The 19,411-nt window shown below is 43.1% G+C and overlaps 1 protein-coding gene across 1 annotated transcript in view; it reads right to left on the bottom strand.

The window, feature by feature from the left end:
- Positions 1-19,087, bottom strand: part of GPR158 (G protein-coupled receptor 158) — a 184,749-nt gene extending 165,662 nt beyond the window's left edge. The window contains exons 1-2 of the mRNA XM_088534014.1: positions 18,261-19,087; positions 5,036-5,141 (exon numbers count right to left, since the gene is read on the bottom strand). Coding sequence (XP_088390140.1) covers positions 5,036-5,141; positions 18,261-19,087 — 933 coding nt within the window. The remainder of the gene's footprint in view (positions 1-5,035; positions 5,142-18,260) is intronic.
- Between the last annotated feature and the right edge of the window lie 324 nt (positions 19,088-19,411).

The raw sequence follows: 19,411 nt of genomic DNA on the forward strand, positions 1-19,411 counted from the left end.
GTAGAGGACAAGGGAGAATACAGCTCTCCATGCTCCACCCTGCACTGCCCGCACTTGCAAGGCTCAGGAGCACCTGTGCAAAGCCCCAGACAGGCAGAGCCCTTTGCTTGGGGCCATCCCTGGAAGAGGGGTTGTCCCAGGGCGCTCCCCAGGACTTACCAAACCCGGGAGCACCATGGCAGGGCACTATAGGGATGTGGTGGCCCAGAGGCACAGCCTGCAGTGACCTCACGGCTGACAAGGGCAGACAAGATGGGACCACGTGCACGCAGGGAGAGCAGTTGCTGGCGGTACTGCGCGCCTGTCACTGCAGGAGCTGGGGGAGACCGTAACGGGGCTAGAGCAGTCACTGTGCCACACGATACCTGGGATTTAACCACAGAGCTCTGACATGCATCTGTGTTTTCCGTTCTGTTACACCTCTGGCTTTACTTTCAGCTTTGTTATAATCTCTTATTCCCAAAAAGTTCTACTTGAGAAATGATGATCTCTCGGGTTCAGTACAGCTAACCCAGGAATCTGAAGGTATCCAGGACACTCTCCAGTGGAGTGTCTCACCCCCTTCCTTTCTGGTTGCTACAGAATAGGAAAACAAGAAAATAAAATAAACCACAGCTGAAAGACTTTGACCACTGCTGCAGTTTGGCTTCACCCTGCGATGCCTCATGTAGCTTTCTGCCTAATCCAATTGGGCAGTTTCCAGTCATCCTACGGTTGGAGGACACCCTTGCGCTCTCAGTTCATCCAGGCTGCTCTGACATCAGGAATATATGAGCCCTGGGCACAAACAAGAACGAATCAGGAGGAAACATGACATTAAACAATAATTTAGGCAGTCACCTTAAAATTAGGTTACAGTTCCTGTTCCTTGAATTTACTTGTGTGTTTGAGTGCAAAATACATAAAGCGAGATAAAGGACAGGTGGAAGTTAGAGGAAGAACAGGATGTCTAAACACTTAGTGCATTTGCACCATAATATTCTTTAATTACCTAATCATACACTATTTTTCTTTCAAGCATGGATTAGCATATTTTTTCTCCATCGTGCAATACTGGCATCTCCTCATGACTCCATACCAGCAGCACAGCAATGCAGTACATCAACAGAGAAACTTGTTGAAAAGTAAAATTCTGGTCCCATCCATTCCTTCCTGCTTGTTGTCTGGCCTCAGTACATACCCACCACTGGTTTCCTCAACCCCAACATGCTTTCATTCACTATAATGGACCACAACTCATTTTTATCTAGATGATAAATACTTCAGGACTTCTCCTAAAGTAAAATTTGTCTGTGAACTGCACAGTAGATTTTAGCCGCTGTAAAAAAGATGGAACTATAGTACAAAATAAAGCAGCAAGCAATTTATTAACTTGAAATTTTTGTTTTTCTTCTGTCTGTTCTATAAGTCTGCTCCTTTCCTTCTTCTATGTCGCTTAGAATTCCTTAGTGTTACACATGGAAGAGAGCATTTGGATCTCTGAAATACTGGACTTTATGCCTCATATTTAATGATATTGGTCCCTGGGCCTAGCAGCAAAGGTAGTGCAGGGGTACACACCACTCTGAATGCTCAAGTCACTAAGCCAGTCTAACTTAGAAACAAAACAGTTACTCTACTGAAAACGCAGAGATCTGCACTTTTGTCCCACTCTGCTGAAGAATTTGTAATCTGGGACAAAACATTTCAGCATCAACAGGTGCTTCTGTAGCTCTAAGATGATAAAAGGGAAGATGGAGAACACTATTTCATTAGCATTTATAAGACACACTGAGTAGATAGGTATTATTGCACAACCATGTAATTTATCCTTGCTCTGCAGGGTAGATTCCTAAGAAACTAAGCATGAAACACAGCATATGGGCTCTCTGTCTGCAAAGACAAAGTGGAGGTTCCCACCAGGCTGACCTCTCCTAAAGTGGTGGCCACAGAGCACAGAAATTGCTCCTCCACAGAGTCTCCAGCAACTTCCCACCCCACCGCTGATGTTACTAAGGCACTTGGCTTCTCTCCTCCTCAGAGTTTGGAAAAGCACTCCCGACTGGCAAGCTTCATTCTAGGAGAAGTTTGTGTGACCTATAAATCCTTCTTATAGCCATCAGACTCTTGGTGACTTTGCCCTTTAAGTGCCATGGAGCGGGACGCACAGTTGGCAGATGGTTACTCTGCACACAGGCTGGAAAGCCATTAACGAGGCCGTGGTCACTTCCTACTCCACGTTAAGTGCTTAAGCTGTGGACATTAACTCATCTCACAGACACAGCATCATTCATTGAAGAATTCCTATTCCCACAGTTGCACATACACATTTAAGCAGATCTAATGGAGGGATTTGGTTTGAGATTTGGTTGAGCATTTACATCTAGGTGTCACTAGATGTCCAAATGCCCCAAATACACAATGAAGATCTAGGTAGTAAAATCAGTGCAGCCTGCTGGGGCGCCCAAGGAAATTCCTATTTCTTGTGTCAGTGAGGAATAGAACTTCCACCATGGAACATACATTTTAATTCCTTATTACATCATGGGAACTCATTTATGGGCTATAGTACCACAGTAAGCTAACTAAAACAGAAACATACAGCCTTCCAATATGAAAAATAGAACATCTTTCATTACGTCAGCAAGCATTACACTTCCTGTTCTCCAAAATATCACCAACCAGCTCTGGCACTGCGGTGACACATCAAGTGGGACTCAAAAGTATAAAGTATTGTGTAAAAGCAGCATGCTGAAGACTTTCTACAGCAGTCTGTTAGCTCTCAAGGACAAGGAAAACACTCTACCAAATAAACAGAGACCAAAAAAAAAAAAGACAAAAGACAAAAGACAACAGCATCAATGAATATTGTAAATAAGAGTTCTGTAAATACACTTTGGCACAAGGAGCTTTACAACAAACACCAAATTTCAACACGAAAAACTGATCCATTGCAGGTATTTTAAGTATAAGAGATGTTAAACACTGACTCGGCAGAAAAACAACACTCATTATCCCCTCTGTAGTCAGGACACTCAGGAGTGAGAATCCTGTGATGTTTGGAAGCTCCTTCCTCCAGCAGCACCAAGTCTCTGCGCCTGGCAGGGGCTCCAGCCCGGAATCAGCAGCCCACAGCAGTCACCTCCCAGGCACCCGTTTGTGACACGGTAAAAGGCTAAACCACAGACGTGAAATTTCCCAGCTTTCCCACTGAAATATAACAATTGTGGAAATAAAGTATATTTTGCTAGTCCTGTAGCTATTAAAGTCTTCTTCAGCACCCATTTTCCTAAATGATATTCCACTTGCCTCATGTGCAATAATCAAGTGGAAAATAGATTTTAATAAATGTCATATGCATGAGGAAAGCCCCTTTTCATACTCAGAGTGAATTCTACAGAGAAATAAAAACTAGCTTTTAGCCTTATAAAAGTGAAGCTAGGAGAGTAAAGAAAGGCTTTTACTTTTCCCCCTTCCTCCAAAAATTGCTTCCAGAGTGAGCAGCTTTTTCCACTCCTAAGGGGCACCGTTAAGGACTTCCATTGAGTTGGATTTTGGAATTACAGCCGATTTGGTTGACATTCATTCTGTCTTCCTAGATGTTATAGATATGGTGCATGATTTGGAGTCCCTTACAACAAATATGGTCTGTAATTGTGTCTTTGAACATAATGCAAGCTAAGTTTGCTCCCATCCAGCAGAGTTGCCGCAAAAGTTAAAGCAGTCCACTACTTCATTATATTCATTTTACTTTTGTCTGGATTTTTCTTATTCTTAAGATTCTTCTTTTTTTCTTGTCGGTTGCAGGAAGAGGTGCAACTTAGCATCCCAACCCTCTGCTGACATTTCAGCTTTTGCAAGCATTCCTTGCACAAATGCACAATAATATTACAATATAAAGTTCACCTTAAAAGCAGTGCTCACCAGATATCACAGAAAACAGTATGTTCTTTGCAGAAGAAACATGCGATACTGAAGAAAATGTTCTCCTCAAATTCAGAATGTAAAGTTAATTATTAACCAACAGAGCAATAAAACCCTTTTTCTACCCAAAGAAATACTATATTTAAATATAGTGTTTTTTAACGAAAAATGCTTGATTTTACCTCCAAGAAAAAAAAGTCAGGTTTTCAAATGAAAAAAGATTTTACAACAATTTAAAGCTTTTCTTGTCCCCCCAAAATAATGAATTGATTAAAACTGACTCTTCCCTAAGTTCAGATTTAGCTTTGATAATTGTACCATGAAAAAATAATGTCTCTTACTTTATATATATATATATATATATATATATATAGCTGTCAGCTTCCCCTATTTTTTAACTCTCTGTATCTTAAGGATATATATCTCCCTATATCTTAGTCCTTTTTGAAAGTACACAAGTGCGTGAGGTATAATGATAACAAAAGGAAAATCACTGAATGCAATTTGGTTTTAAAGTTTCACTGAATCCATACAACTGGCCTGCCAAAGTGATCTATGATACAGTAACAGGCAGAGCCAGACAGAGACCTTTGGGAGACAGGGGAAGCAGGAAGGAGGTGAACAGAAACATTCAGCCAGCTCTGTCAACATGTTGGATTTCTATTAAATAAAAAGTAATTACAACATCCAGTTCTGCAAGATATTCCATGTAAGTTAGGCTTCCAAAAGCCTAAGTATTTTTTTTCTGAATACAAGCAGCATTTCAACCACTTTTATTGTATTTCACAGATCTATGCAGTCAAAACTGATAGACTCTTCTTACAAGACTATTCTATGTGTAAAATAATAGTTTGACTTGCAAGCAGAACTTCATAAATCATTTCACTGATATCTTTGTCCCTCCAGCTAATTTCTGCACAATAAGCTAGATTCAGTTTTATTTAATGCCAATATTCCTTAAGCAAGGGCAGTCTTAAAAATCAGGTATATCATTATACTCTGCACAGAAGGATCTCTTTAGTCTATAAATCACATTTAAAGACCATAAAACCACTAGATTTTTACTATACAAATTTATAGCAAAAAGATGGTTCTTTTACTGAGGTGCAGGCCAGTTCCTTCACGCACTTACCTCAGAACTGTTGAGATGACATTTGTGAGTTCCTGAAAACCACCCCTCGCTTGAACACTGGTCAATATCCACCTTCTGCAGATTTATGTCAACTTTAACAACACCTCTGAAAAAAGGAAAACAGTCATGAATACAGTGACTACGGAAACAACAGTTAAACTATTTTATGCCTCTATAGCCTCTAAAGCAGCATGGTATTTTTCTTCCAACTATGGAATTTGATAAAATGTCTGAAAAGAAAAAGGAGGAGTTTTATGTTCCTGAAATCATAATGACAGATTTGTATGTTAGAACTTACTGAAATACATTTATTCAGTGCTTTTAAATTTACAGATTCTTGGGGTAATATAGGACAGTAGGTAAGAATACATTATATACTCATATAATTCAATACCCTTCATATTTCATGATGCAGCAAAGAACTAAAATAAACATGGCTAGTGACTTACACTTCTAATGCTGAGATGGGCACTGTTCCCAGAGCCCCAGGCCTGACAGGGCAGTGCCAAACATTGGCCATAGCTCCCACTGAGGTGACTCTCCTGCCCCATGGCAATGACATCCCACTCTCACCCGGGGGGTGCTGTTGCCAATACACATGCCAACAACAGGCACCACCCTCTTCCCAAACAAATGTCTTTTATTTCTGCATTCCCCCAACTCCAGAAAGTGCCTGGCTGGGGGTAGGGCCTCTGGGTACTCAAGGGCAGCATCACCTCTCTGCTCCGCAGCTCTAGCTTCAGCCCCATGCACTCTCCAGACCCCTCTCATCACTGCTCTACACTGAGATACGTTAGCATTTTAATTCCATTCACGGAGACGCAAATAACTGGAGAAGGGCAGCGACATGCAAAGGTAGGCCACGGATGTCCAAAAAATGAGAAAGTTTCCTACATACACCAAACATAACAAAGGACTGTCTGAACTGCATTAATTCTATGCCAAGAACATTTCAGTTCTCACCAAGTTTCCTCAAAAATGTTCTTGACTGAAAACCTACCAACCCACTTTTATTATAAACAACTCAGAAATCATCAGAAGAAAACAATTGTCATCTCGTAGTTTCATATCTGAAAACAACTTCAGTTTCCTTACTTCCTCTAAAATAATTTACAGAATTACTTTAAGCAAGGAGACATTATAGTGTCTCCTTGAGATACCAGAACATGCATCTGTGACTGTTCTGCTGCTCTCTAGCAAAACGTCAGTATAAACCTTTCAGTAGTTATACCATTACATGGACTCACTCATAACTGAAAAATTGCATGGATTTTCTATACCTCGTGTACCATTTTCAGCCATCAACTTCCCCACTTTATATTGAAGTTTTCATCTCTACAGCCTGAACTCCCATTACTACAAGCATCAATACCCTTTCAGGCAGTGGACTATCTTCCCAGCTCCAAGTTATTAATCCTTGCCTTCACTATGTCCACAACAAGGACATAAAAACAGTGCAACTTCAACTATGTTTTCTCTACCCCTAACTTGCTAATGTCAGACTTGAAGTGAACATTCAACATAAAAGTTCCACTTTACTATATCAATGCTACTACACACAATCAACTTTTTAATACTTCACAGAATCACAGAATGCTTAAGGTTGGAAGGGACCTCTAGAGATCATCTAGTCCAACCCCCCTGCTCCAGCAGGGACACCCAGAGCACGTGGCACAGGGCGGCATCCAGGAGGGTTTTGAAGATCTCCAGAGAAGGAGACTCCACAACCTCTCTGGGCAGCCTGTTCCAGGGCTCTGGCACCCTCACAGGAAAGAAGTTCTTCCTCATATGGAGGTGGAACTGCCTGGGTTTCAGCTTACACCTGTTACCCCTCGTCCTGTCACCAGCCGCCACAGAAAAGAGCCTGGCCCCATCTTCCCTACAATCACCCCTCAGGTGCTTGAACATGTTCATCAAATCTCCTCTCAATCCTCTCTTCTCCAGACTAAACAGGCCCAGCTCACTTAGTCTTTGCTTATATGACAAATGCTCCAGTCTCTTAAGCATCTTTGTGGCTCTCCGCTGGACCCTCTCTAGAAGCTCCTCCTGATGCAGCCAGGATCCCATTGGCCTTCTTGGCCACAAGGGCACATTGCTGGGTCATGGTTAACCTGCTGTCAACCAGGACTCCCAAATCCCTCTCCACAGAGCTGCTCTCCAGCAAGTCAACCCCTAATCTGTCCTGGTGCCTGGGGTTATTCCTCCCCAGGTGCAGGACCCTGCACTTGTCCTTGTTGAGTCTCATTAAGGTTCCTCTCTGCCCAACTCTCCATCCTGTCTAGGTCTCTCTGAATGGCAGCACAGCCCTCTGGGGTGTCGGCCACTCCTTCCAGTCTGGTGTCATCTGCAAACTTGCTGAGGGTGCGCTCTGTGCCCACGTGGAAGTCGTTGATGAACAAGCTGAAGAGCACCGGGCCCAGTACTGACCCTCCGGGACACCACTGGCCACAGGCCTCCAACTGGGCTCAGCCCCATTTATCACCACCCTCTGGGCTCTGCCACCCAGCCAGTCCTCAATCCACCTCACTGTCCATTCATTCAGTCCACACTTCCTAAGCTTCTAACTTCTTACAGCATTCTTCTGCAGAACTTCCAGGGGCATTGTACAAACATTCCACCATTTTCCAAAGCTTGGTCAGATTAAGCAGAGTCCTATTTCTTTCAGAGACCACCTTCCCTGGCCTTAGGATGTTAAGAGATTTCCTGGAGAGCTCTCAAAGCAGCAAGGACATGGCTGATCTACCTCAAGAACACCTTGCTTATCTCAAAGCATGCTGCCTCTTATAAGTGTATACTGTGCTCCAACTGAAAAAGAAGTACTATTAAAAAAGAAAAAAGAAAGAAAAGAAGACAGAGCTGTAGAGCTAAATATTTAGAGCCATTTGTGAACAAAGTCAGAACAGCAGCAAGAAAGAAGCTTCAAACCTGGCACAGTATGACCAAGTGGGCAGTGTCTGAAACAGCTTCATGTGAAGATCATCATTATCAGACACGCTATACAGTCATTGGAGAAACACAAGCTCCTCATTTAAGTGATCTGAAGAATTCACTAGAAAACTTTGCAGGATGCCTACTAGGAAGTCAAGCAGCATGGACCCTCCCTCTATGTCCTGCCTAGAATCTAAATAAAAAGTTCACCTTTTTTTTCCTGACTTGTAAAACAGCAGCATATCACCCTAACACTCTGACTTCTGGAAGCACACCTACCTTCCAGTACCTGATTTTTAGCACAAGAATTGCTAAGGGCACACATATTAAAACTCTTAAAAACCTTTGATACAATGATTTTGTTTAAAAATAGGCCTTCTAAAACCACAGAGTATTGAGCTCGGAAGGGAAATCCAGAAGAGACCATCTAGTCCAGTCCCCTTGCTCAATCACAACAGACTGCTCAGGGATAATTATTTTTGAGCATCTCCAGGGATGAAAAACTCCCTAAACCTCACTGAGCAACCGGCTCCAGCATTCAGTCACCTTCACAGTATTTTTAATTTATAAAGAAAATTTGTTTGTATTTCAATTTGTCCCCATTACCTCTTGCCCTAGTCCCAATGAGAAGAGTCTGGTTCCATCTCCTTACTCCCTCCTATGAGGTATTTATACACATTGATAAAATCATCCTGAGCCTTCACTACTCCAGACTCAACAGTTCCACCTACCTCAGCCTCTCCTCCTTCAACAGCTGGTAGACCCCTAATTTCGCCTTCTTGAGAATACATATGACATGTGCTTTCTTTCACTCCTCAGCAACCCTCCTTCCAAAGATTAAGAGTCATTTTGCAGTGACATCAAGTACTTCCTAACCTCAGCCTTCTCCACCACAAGTAAGCAAGCCTTCCTTGCTCCGGACCTCCTGTCCGGTCTCAGGAGCCTTAGGCTCTTGAAGATCAGGCTAACCAGTACGGATAGGCAAAGCAGGCATTCAGTACCACTGCCTTTTCCATGTCATTTGTCAGCAGGTCCCTGCCCCACATTTTCTCTAGTCTCCTACTGCTGATGTACTTGCAGAAGCCTCCACTGCTGCCTTTCATAGCCCTTGCCAGCTCTAATTTCAGATGGGCTTTGGCTTCCCTAACCCCTTCCTTGCATGCTGGACAGTGCTTCCACATGGCCCCAGGGTTGCTTGTCCCTGCTTCCACCTTGCTGCCTTTTGCATTTACAGAGGCACTTCCTGTTCAGCCCTGCAGGCCCCAAAATTTTATCTTAGATTATTTTCATGATACTCTAATTTTCAGAAACACTGCAGAAAGTTTCAATTTTAAACTGATTTTTTCATTTCACATGCTCTTATATTAAATGTTCTTTTCTTAAAAGCTTTGTCTTGCACAAAATCCAAAAGGAGAACAATACAGTTCAGAAGTAAGCATATGAAAACTTTCTTAATTTACAGGGCATTCAAGACTTCAGAATTTCCACTCTATCTATTCTTTTTCATCAGACCTCTGCAAGACATATGCATGTTTCATGGCACCACTACTGTTCTGATTATAGAAGAACATCTGTAGCATTTACATTTACAGCACATTTACATTTACAATGCTTTGCAAGGAAAAGTTTTTGTAAGTGCCCATGTGGCATTTACCAAAGGCATCACTATGGCACAAACCTTTTACTGCACCCATGTGGGATGTTTTGCCATTTTAACACTGTCTCAGACTTTTACTCCATCATTACACAAAGTATACTGGTATGTACACCATGATATATTGCTGAAATTCATCTGTGATTAATATACTAACTGGCACAGCCTGGTTAGCCACCCACATTCTTAGTTATTTTTGATTCAGCATTCGGAAAGGGGAACATATGGAGGAACATATCCTCCTAGTATGTATACCTCTAAATGTTATATTTATTGAACGATCTGGGATTAATTGCAGCTTTGCTATCTTTATAGACGATACAAATGTCACTGGTATGATAGTAAGACTCAACTTGTCAGCATAACACACTCATCCTCACTGATGGTGCTGCCTGGCTGAACCCAAGCCACAGTGGTAAGTTAATAATAATATTACTGGTAATTGTGGACCATCTGGCAAGTTAAGTATATTTTGTTAATCTCCTTACAACTATCAATATTTGTTTTCTGTCACAATTTTACAGGCCTTGTACAAAAAAAGCTTAAAGATTACAGTTTTGCATTTAACATTTTGGACATGTACAGAGAAGAAAGAATTACTTGAATTGTGCATCATGGAAAATCATTGCAGAGTGATGTCATCAAGGATTTTCTGTCAGGTCAGAAGGTTTGATTTAAGAGGCTTTCATGTCTGTCTTAATTTCCAGTACCACTGTTTGTTGGCATTCTGTTTGCCTTGAAATCTCTGCCAGAAATTGATTTAAGCTTATTTTCCCAGGCTACTAGCTATCTTGATAGTTTCAGTAGTTACAATATATTTCATTGTAACTGTGTTGTAAAGTCTGTATCTACAGAAGAATTTTTGCCTCTACTGTCACATCAAAACAGAGAAGCATGGACTCTTTCTCTCATCCTTCTTAAGCAAGATCTACACAAAATAGCTTGTCAACACTTAAATGGTAAAAAATGGTATTTTTGTCTTCTACATCACGGAAAGCTTATTTGCACAGGGGTCATCCCAGCTCAGCTGAACAGGCATTCAAAGTCTGTCTCCCACATTTTGATATTTATTTTTGTATTGGTAAGAATTAATAGCAAATAAGGAAAAAAGATATCAAACATAGATAAAAATCTCTGTAAGAAGGTAATCAGTTCTGCCTGTAAGCTGTATACATGTGGTCTAAGTCTGTCAATTACAGAATCAGAGAAGCCTTCTGGAACTTAAAACTAAAGGGGAACATATAAAATAACAGCTCTTAACATTGCATAGCTTTGGCAAGGCGGGGGGATCTAAGCTGTAATGACCCATTTGAACTCTTTCAGCAAAAGCAGATATTTCATTTGACTGATGACAGATAAGACTGAATCTCACGCAAGGAGGGATCCTGCTCATCTTGACAGAATGCAAGTCTCTTCATTGTATTGCATTACAAACTAGAAAAATCACTGTGGGAAGCTTAACCAGACAACTGCAAATGCCACAGGGCAATAGCCCAGCTTGAATTAAGGTACAAAGCACAACTATTGCACAGCAAATCAGATAACTTAAGAATGCATTTTCATGTGAAGGGTTTCTTCTGCCACATTAGTTTCCTTTCCCCCTAGTCCTGTGGGCATCCTCCTCAAGAGCACAGAGGCAAGACAGAAAGCCCTACAAGTGTTAGAGATGCAAACCTCTAGAAAAATGCTTATTTTAATCACTAGAGCTTTCGGTGTAGACACTGATCTCTCATTTTTGAAGACCAATATATTCAAGAACATTAATTTTCAAAGGGTATATACTACCTAAAGCCTGAGAGCCCTTCAAAGCATCTCTAGATGGGCACCCCAAAAGAACTTCCTTGTGTCAAATCCTCAAGCTTCTCCAGTAGCCACCAGCTTCCACCATTCCCTCAAGACTACAGTTTACCTTTTTGAAAGTGTTATCTTTGCACTGTAGGTGTATATGTCCATCCACAGGCACAAAATGTTATCCAAGATGCAACAATGATTGTGCTCTGGTCACTCAACTTACCATCACTTCTTAGCAATGGGACAGAGAAGCCTCTCCAATTCCCTAGCTATAGCCCAAGGGCTGCTTTTCAGCATGCATCTTCACAAGAGAATCAGCTGTCAAATAAAGACAAATCCAGCTGGAGAGCAAGGAATAGCAGTTGCGAGCACACAAATTAGGATTCACCCACAAAGCAAATCCCCACAATAATACAAGGGCAGAATACTTAAAGCTGAAACCTGTTGTCTGTAGAATTATTTAGAATTTAAATCTGCATTCAGATGCATGGCATACATTGCTACCGATTCAGGGATTTTCCAGCAATTTAGACAAACAGCTATAAGGCCAATGTTTTGATATCTAACAGCTATAAGGCCAATAAATATCAAAACATACAGGAGCTGACAGCAGACATAGCCCTGGCAGAAAAGGGCAATGAATTATTTTCACCACTCTGTTGTGGAGGCTCCTACCACTCTGCAATTCTTGAGATCATCACTGTGACAGAAGGGCAGCTCCCACAAGCAGGGGTATTACAAGCTGGGCATCACAATTATCCCTGCTAGAATCTGTTTTGTTCAACACATTCACAACAGACCAAAAAAGGGTCACTGAGATAAAGTTTGCAGTTGATAATGACACCCTAGAAAAACTAGGCCTTTGTATAAGCCACATATAAGTCTTTGCAAGAGATGTGAGAAGTGTTTACACATACCCCAACACGCATTCACCAATGATCTCTCAAGGTGTTCATAATCCAGCAGATGTAAAACCATGGGAAAAGGGGTTTTTTGTTTGTTTTTTTTCCAAACAGCTCATACTATGGGACTAAATGTCAAGTTATATTCTAGAGGATAAAAATGTAAATAGATTAAAAAGGAATTAAAATCATGAAGACCAATTTAATCCATAGCGGCTAAATGTTTGTTCAGATACAAAGTGCAACACATAAAACTTTCTATATTGCTAATTACTTGTACATAGGATGCATCTAAATTGGGAGAACTTGGCATTTCCACTGTTATTCTCCTCTCCAATCTGCCAGAAAACACTTCTGGGGACAGAAGAGAGCTAAATAGGACTCTCCTTTGACCTACCAGAGCATCATATCTATACTTACCCCTGGGAACATTAGTCCACCTCAGCCCAGGTTCATGGGCAGATGACTACGTGAAAATCCTGGAGCAGATACTACCCACATAGTAAGAGCTATCACCCCTGCATTGCCCCAAAAGAGCTTTTATCATCTGTTCTAGTGCAAGTCTTGACCAAGGAGAATGGGTGCGGATGACAGAGGAGCAGAAACAGTTTGAGCCAACAAAATATTTTTTTATTCCAGCTTGCCACATGCTATATAATTGCTGTTATAAATTCAGCATGTTCCAGTCCTCTCCTGGCCATACTTATCTTCAAAGATCCACTTCTGTTGCTCCAGTGGTGAATAACGCTGAATCATGTTTCTAAAAAAGTCACTATTTATTGTTCCTTTCTTTTCATCCTTTTCTAGCCTTATCCATGACCTCAGAAGAAAAAGAAACAGATATCACTGACTGTCTAGAGAGCACTTAAAGCACAGTGAGGGGTTCTGTAAACAAGTAGTAAATCATAGGATGTAGACATTTCTTTGTTTTCACCTCTTTTCAGGAACAGAAATTCAAAACTTTCAGAAACTTAAGAAAATAAATTATTCCTTTTCATTTCTAAAGCATGTTCTAAATCCACCCACACCTTCCACCGCGTTATGTGGACCAGGACAGAAGAAAGTGTTGGCATGACCATTTTAAAATATCTTCAAGATTATATAACTAATGTATGAAGTCACAAACAAATCAGTGAATCCAGAACTTAGCTGATCCCCTTAAGCAGTAGTCATAAGTTTTCTTTCCTAGTTCAGAACAAAAGAACAGATTAAAGATAATAGGGAGAACACAAAAAGGGGAGGGTCAAAATAAGAAATTAAGCCATCAATAAAGAAAAAAGTTAGTAGTTCAGTAATTTCTCTCTTCTAAATTTACTTTTATGGTTATTTCACTGAACAATTTAACACCTTTGAAACATCTAACAGGGAGGAAATCAAAAAGTATTAACTAAGAAAACATTTATCTCCATGGTTTAATTTGCCCTCAGCAGCATCCCCCCAACTATGCACCCAGTTACAGTCTAGCACTGGAGTTGTCCAAGTTCTTGTTAATAATTCAGAGGAAATCAGTACATTATGAGAAAAAAATAGTTAGATTTAAGTATGCAATAAAAAAAAAAATCTTTGAACCCAAAAATACCTTTATAACAAGTGAAAGAAGGCTCAAATGCCAGGGGGTGGGGGGAAGTTGAGCAACAGTTGGTGCAAACTTGAGAATGAAGAAATCTGTAATGCTCCAAAACACATAATTCAAAATGCTTGCTCAATTTTCCAATTAGAGTCATTTTTAAATTACAATAACCACCACTCCATTTCATTCTCTCAATAGTCTTCAAGAAAAACTGCAAATACTGTCCTGGATTTGGTGGGGAAAAAACACCTGCCCTTGCTACAACTTTGGGAGGCAGGGGGAGGGCAAGGAAGGAAAAGGAGCCTCCCTGCATCCTAAACACATTCTTACCTCAGACATGAAAGACTGTGATAGCAATGACCACCTCCAAAAATGTTGGCATATTGCAATATATCATTAAAAAACAAGGGCAGTATGCAAGGGAACATTTTGAACTGCAAAAGCAGCAGTTCACGCAGAGCGTGGGAATAATTAATGCCACTAGATAAGGCTGAAATACCACACATTAATCTGACTAACCACTTTCAAGAAATATGGCACGAGACTTGGAGAGATCATGGCAACAGGAGACCAAAGAAAGCTGGTTTGTTTAGTCTAGTAAACAAAGGTGGAGAAAGGACTGCTGCCTATAAATAGTTCAGGACAGCCATCATCAAAAAAGAGTGCTATTTCAGACAAAAGGCAGTTTGGGAACAGGAAAGAATAGATGAGAACTGACAGAATAAATTTAGACCAAAAAAAAAAAAAAAAAAAGATCAGAAGAAGTTTTGCAGTCATGAGACACTTCCTAGGTCCCTGGTTAGTGGAGGAGAAAGTTGGGGGGTAGGGGATGCAGACACACACTATCGATTTGTAAATGGAAGGAGTGTGGTCAGCAAGCTACACTGGTTACAATAACAGGAGATTGCACTTGGTGACCCTGGAGGTGGGGAGGATATTGTTGTTGGGGGTTTTGTTTGTTTGTTTAGTTTTTTGGTAGGGAGCAGGGGGGGAAGAGAAGGTTGTTTTGGGTTGGTTGCCGCTTTGTTATCAGCTGCTGTGCTCCTATCAGCTACCCACTGCAACACCTTTCCTCCAGGCGAAGGAGGACTCATCCCCACTGGCCCACGAGGTTGCTGAAGCAATCGGAGCCTCCAGCTTCCCCTTTAAGAGCTAAGCAAGTACTCTTAGAGAACTAAGATCCTCAGCAGGTAGATTTTATCACCATCCCAGTTGCAGAGTAGGGCTGGAAAAAGCACCACTGTGCTGCAGGTTAGGATGCAGTACTGTTGTGTAACAGAAATTAGGAAAGGAGCTGCAGAAGTTTAGTGACAAATCCTGACGATGCTCTAGCAGTGCCTGCTTCCTAAGGCACAGGCAGGATGGTGCTGAGCTGCACAGTGTTACTGACCCACGAGTTGCAAACTCCACCTGCAAACTGCAAAATGCTTCTTTTGTCTTTCAGTTGCATTTTCAGAAAGTTTTTGAGAACAGCATCACTATCGCAACAGGAACTGAACAAAGCCAGTAGAAATTATTAGTCTTACCTCCATTAACCTTTTCCCCCACACACACACTGTGGCACAGCCCTCTGCTACTGCAACGGAACAAGCAAGGCACAATGGCCTTTCCTTCCATAACCCCAGAACTCTCTGCCAGCAAGACCACCAGCGTGTGAACCTCTCCTGCCCTAACATGCCATAAACCTCATGTCAGTGGAGAAAATACAAAACCTGTTAGAGGAACATTAAAGGGGCATGCACTAAATTACTATGCACAATCTCATGCCAGGCCATCAAATGGAAGGAGCACATAAACTGAAGCATTAAAATGTTCCTAACAGATGGTTCAGAGACATTTTGTTGGGAGAACCTACATAGCTTTTTCAAATGGAGACCAGTACATGCCACTTTTTACCATATGTGCCTTAAATAGGAATTTTAAATTTATACCACTTCATCTCAAAGACAGATGGCAAGGGGAAATAAAACCTAGTCTGAGAGGCATCTTATAGTGATTAATACTAACGTTCTAGTGACTTCATTTATTTTTTTCACTTTATTTTACAGTTTTATATTTGAATCCAGTTCTTCTTGGAGGAACTTAGGCTTAGACTATCTAAATGTGCTCCTATTGAGTAAAGAAAATATTTTGCAAATATTTGAGCAAACTGGAACCAAAAATTCTACAAATATTCAGAGAGTTGTATTTGATTTTCAGTATTTTCTATGTAGCTGCATTTTTTTTTCTCTCCAAAAGCCCACATAATATTTTCCTGTGAACTTTCATTACAAAGTCACCTTTCATGTAACACACCTCAAACAAGAAGCATAGGAGCCATCACTTGGCCTTGCCAGAATAAGTACATAGAGACTTCTATCTCCTTCCTTACAGGATGACCTAAAACATACCAATTTGCTCAGAAATGCTTATCACAGCTGATTTCACCTCTGGTTTTGAAACAGCAAAATTATTTTTGTCCCAGGTTACCTATATTCAAACTGTTTGATGCAGCATTTTAAACCTTCCATGTGTTGCACGGCAAGAGCTTCTAAATAAAAAAGGGTTCTAGACAGGCTTAATGTACATGCATTAAAGCATCTGGACATACTCTGTGGAATCACACGATTCCCAGGTGGTAAACAGAGGCTGGGAAGACCATGTAGCATGACCAGAAGTACCTCTACTAGCTGACTTGTGTGGCCAGGATTGCTCCATAACTGTTCAAACCTTCTGTTTGCTGGACAGATCCATCAGACGAGAAACCAGCACCAAGATGCTTCCTGGATCGCAGAATCTTGGCACAGAGCTGAGGTTGAAGCTTTAGACTGTTTCTTAAGACCTGCTCTTGTTTTGACTGAAGTCAAAAAGCTTCTTTGAGTTAAGCTTTAGATGAAGATCAAAGTCCTTGCATTGGCTGGGGGAGAGGAGTAGCCTCTCACCAGCTGCCAGTACTTGAGGTCAAGTAAACTTACACCCAACAAGAGAATGCCACATGTAGCCACTGCTACATGCAGTAACATTTATCTGCACTCAAATTTGTCACCTGTGAAAAATCTCATTTTCAAAGAACTATGAGAACTTTTGTACAACCAGGCTATGGTCCAGAAAAGTTCTAAAATACCATTTCTCTGTTTTTTTGTTCTTGAAATGAATTCAAACCCCTCTGACATGAGCTCATTTTACCCTAACCCTACCAACCCACAGAAATGTTAACACTGTACCGTTCTGCAGGGAGACGGAGAACCACTTTCCAATCAGATTCAACTGCATTTGTGCTTACTTGATCCCACTGGATTGCAGAGGAAGCCAAGAAAATCAATGCCCATGTAAGTGGCTGCCTGGTTACCTACGGCCAGTGAAACTCATTCAGTTTCACTGTGCCCTTGTCCATCATCACTTACCACTGCACCCCTGCACAGGATGAATTCAATGCTCCTCTCTTGCTCTCTCAAAGATACTGATTATTCCAAGGGAAGACATTCCCCTAAGAATCAGAATTTTCCATAACCTCCACTACAAAAGTTCCAGGGCAGAAAAACAAAATCCTGTACAAGAAGTACAACCTGTGGGCTACAAGTCCTTTCTTGCTGTCAACATAACAAGGGATGAGATTGCACCTTTTAAAATCCTCTTCTCTACTCCTCACAGCCCAGGGACAAAATCCTGGGGTAAGGGCAAGATATGTAGCACTGTTCATCTTTTATCAGGCACCAACTGATAAACAGGGCTGTAAAAGGGTTGGAGGAAGGGGGTCAATTAGTATAACTACTATAAACAATGTTATAAAGAAAAGTTATAAGTTACAGCCTGTTTTTGTTTAGGTTGCAACCATATGCATATGGTAGAACTACAATAAAAAGCACACATTTGTCTGCTTATAAAGATACTGAGCAGGCTTGAGCACTTCTCAGCAGATGTGCTTCAGAGATCAGAAATTGCAGTTCACAGGACAATAATATTGTTTCCCAGCTGGTTAAAGTCATAACTGGGGTTGTGCCAGTTTTAATTATGCAGCATAGTAAGAAATAAGGCATCAGCAAACATCTTCCTCTGGCAACCAGAAATAAACTACGGGTGGCAGCTCCAGCTCTCCTCTCCCCACAGCAGCACACGGGAACCTAACCCACACAGACACCCGCTCCAGCGACAGGAACTAAGGAACACAGTGTTTTACAGGTTAAAAAAAAAAAAAAAATATATTTCCCTGAGCAACAGCTCCCCAAGACACACCAAGGCAAAAGCCAAGGTGAAAGCCATGCCCCAAAGACAGCTGTGTGTGCACAACGGAGTAGCCAGCCTAGGAAGGGTCACTGCCAAGACATCTTGACCCTCTGCAGTGCAAATGCCACCCTACCCTCTTCTGAGTAGGGAAGGCAGGGAAAAGAGCACCATTCCTACCTGAATTCCGGGAAGAGGTTTGGCCGTAGTCCATAGAAAGCTGCCGAAAGAGTCACCAGCCAGCCAGGTTTGTAATTCCCATTCTCGCACTCGAGGAAAGGTGACGACCACCTGATGTGGTTCTTGTCAGCACTGAAGCTCTCGCGCCTCTTCCAGCTGCTCTCCAAAGTTTTGGGGCCTGGGGTCAGGACCTTCCTGTGCAGGTGAGGCCTCCACTTGCGCTTCAGGCCGTGGAACCACTCGGTCTCCACAGAGGCGTTGGCCAGGCGGTGCGCCGAGGAGGACAGGTCCTGCAGGAGGATCTGGCTCTCATGTCTGCTGGCCTGCAGGAAGATCTGGGGGGCAGCAGCGAAGGGCTCGGTGCTGAAGGTGATCGCTGCCCTAGAGATGTTGGGGTCCCCCTCCAGGAGGCTCCGGATCAAGGCTTGATACCACTCCAGGTCCTCCTGAAAGTTCTGCTCCCGCGACTTATTGCTCTGCAGGATCATGTTGAGGAAGTTGGTGGCGTGCGTGAGGGTGTCGAGGGCGCCGTGCAGCGAGGGGTGCGAGGCGAAGCGCGACTTGCCCGCCACGCTGGCCAGCTCGTACCTGCCCGAGCAGTTGGCACGCCGCAGCTCCCGCGAGTCGCCCGTGTAGAGGAAGGAGGCCACGTCGTGGGGCACCTCCTGGGCCAGCCGCTGCGCCAAGATGGAGCCCTCCGCGGCGCGGCCCTTGAGGGGGCCGGAGAGCGGCGGCCGCCCGCCCGGCGCCCGCTCCCGGCCGTGCCCCGCGTGCCCTTGGCCGCCGGCGGCGAGGAGCAGCAGCAGCAGGAGCCGCGGCAGAGCCATGTCCGCCGGCGCTCCGGTGGCGGCCGAGTCGCCTAGGACGGGCTGCGCATAGGGAGGCGCGGCGGCGCCGGAGCGCGACGGCAGCGGGGCGGGACGCAGCCCCCGGCCCCGCCGAGTCACCTGTGGCGGCGGCGCTCGCAGCCCCCGCGGCGACGAGGGCAGCGGCTCGCGGCGGCCGCCGCGCTCACTGCGCGGCCGCGGCGCGGCAGGGGCGGCGGCGCCCGCGGGCGGCGCAGCGGCGGGTCCCCCCGCGGCGCCCCGCGGCCGCCCGCGCGCCGCCGCTCCGCATCCTCCGGGCGCCGCCGCCCGGGCACGGGGAGCGGC

The sequence above is a fragment of the Tinamus guttatus genome, unplaced genomic scaffold (genome assembly GCF_059628265.1).
Source record: "Tinamus guttatus ecotype Peru unplaced genomic scaffold, ASM5962826v1 Tinamus_guttatus_pri_ptg000530l, whole genome shotgun sequence".
Classification (NCBI taxonomy): domain Eukaryota; kingdom Metazoa; phylum Chordata; class Aves; order Tinamiformes; family Tinamidae; genus Tinamus; species Tinamus guttatus.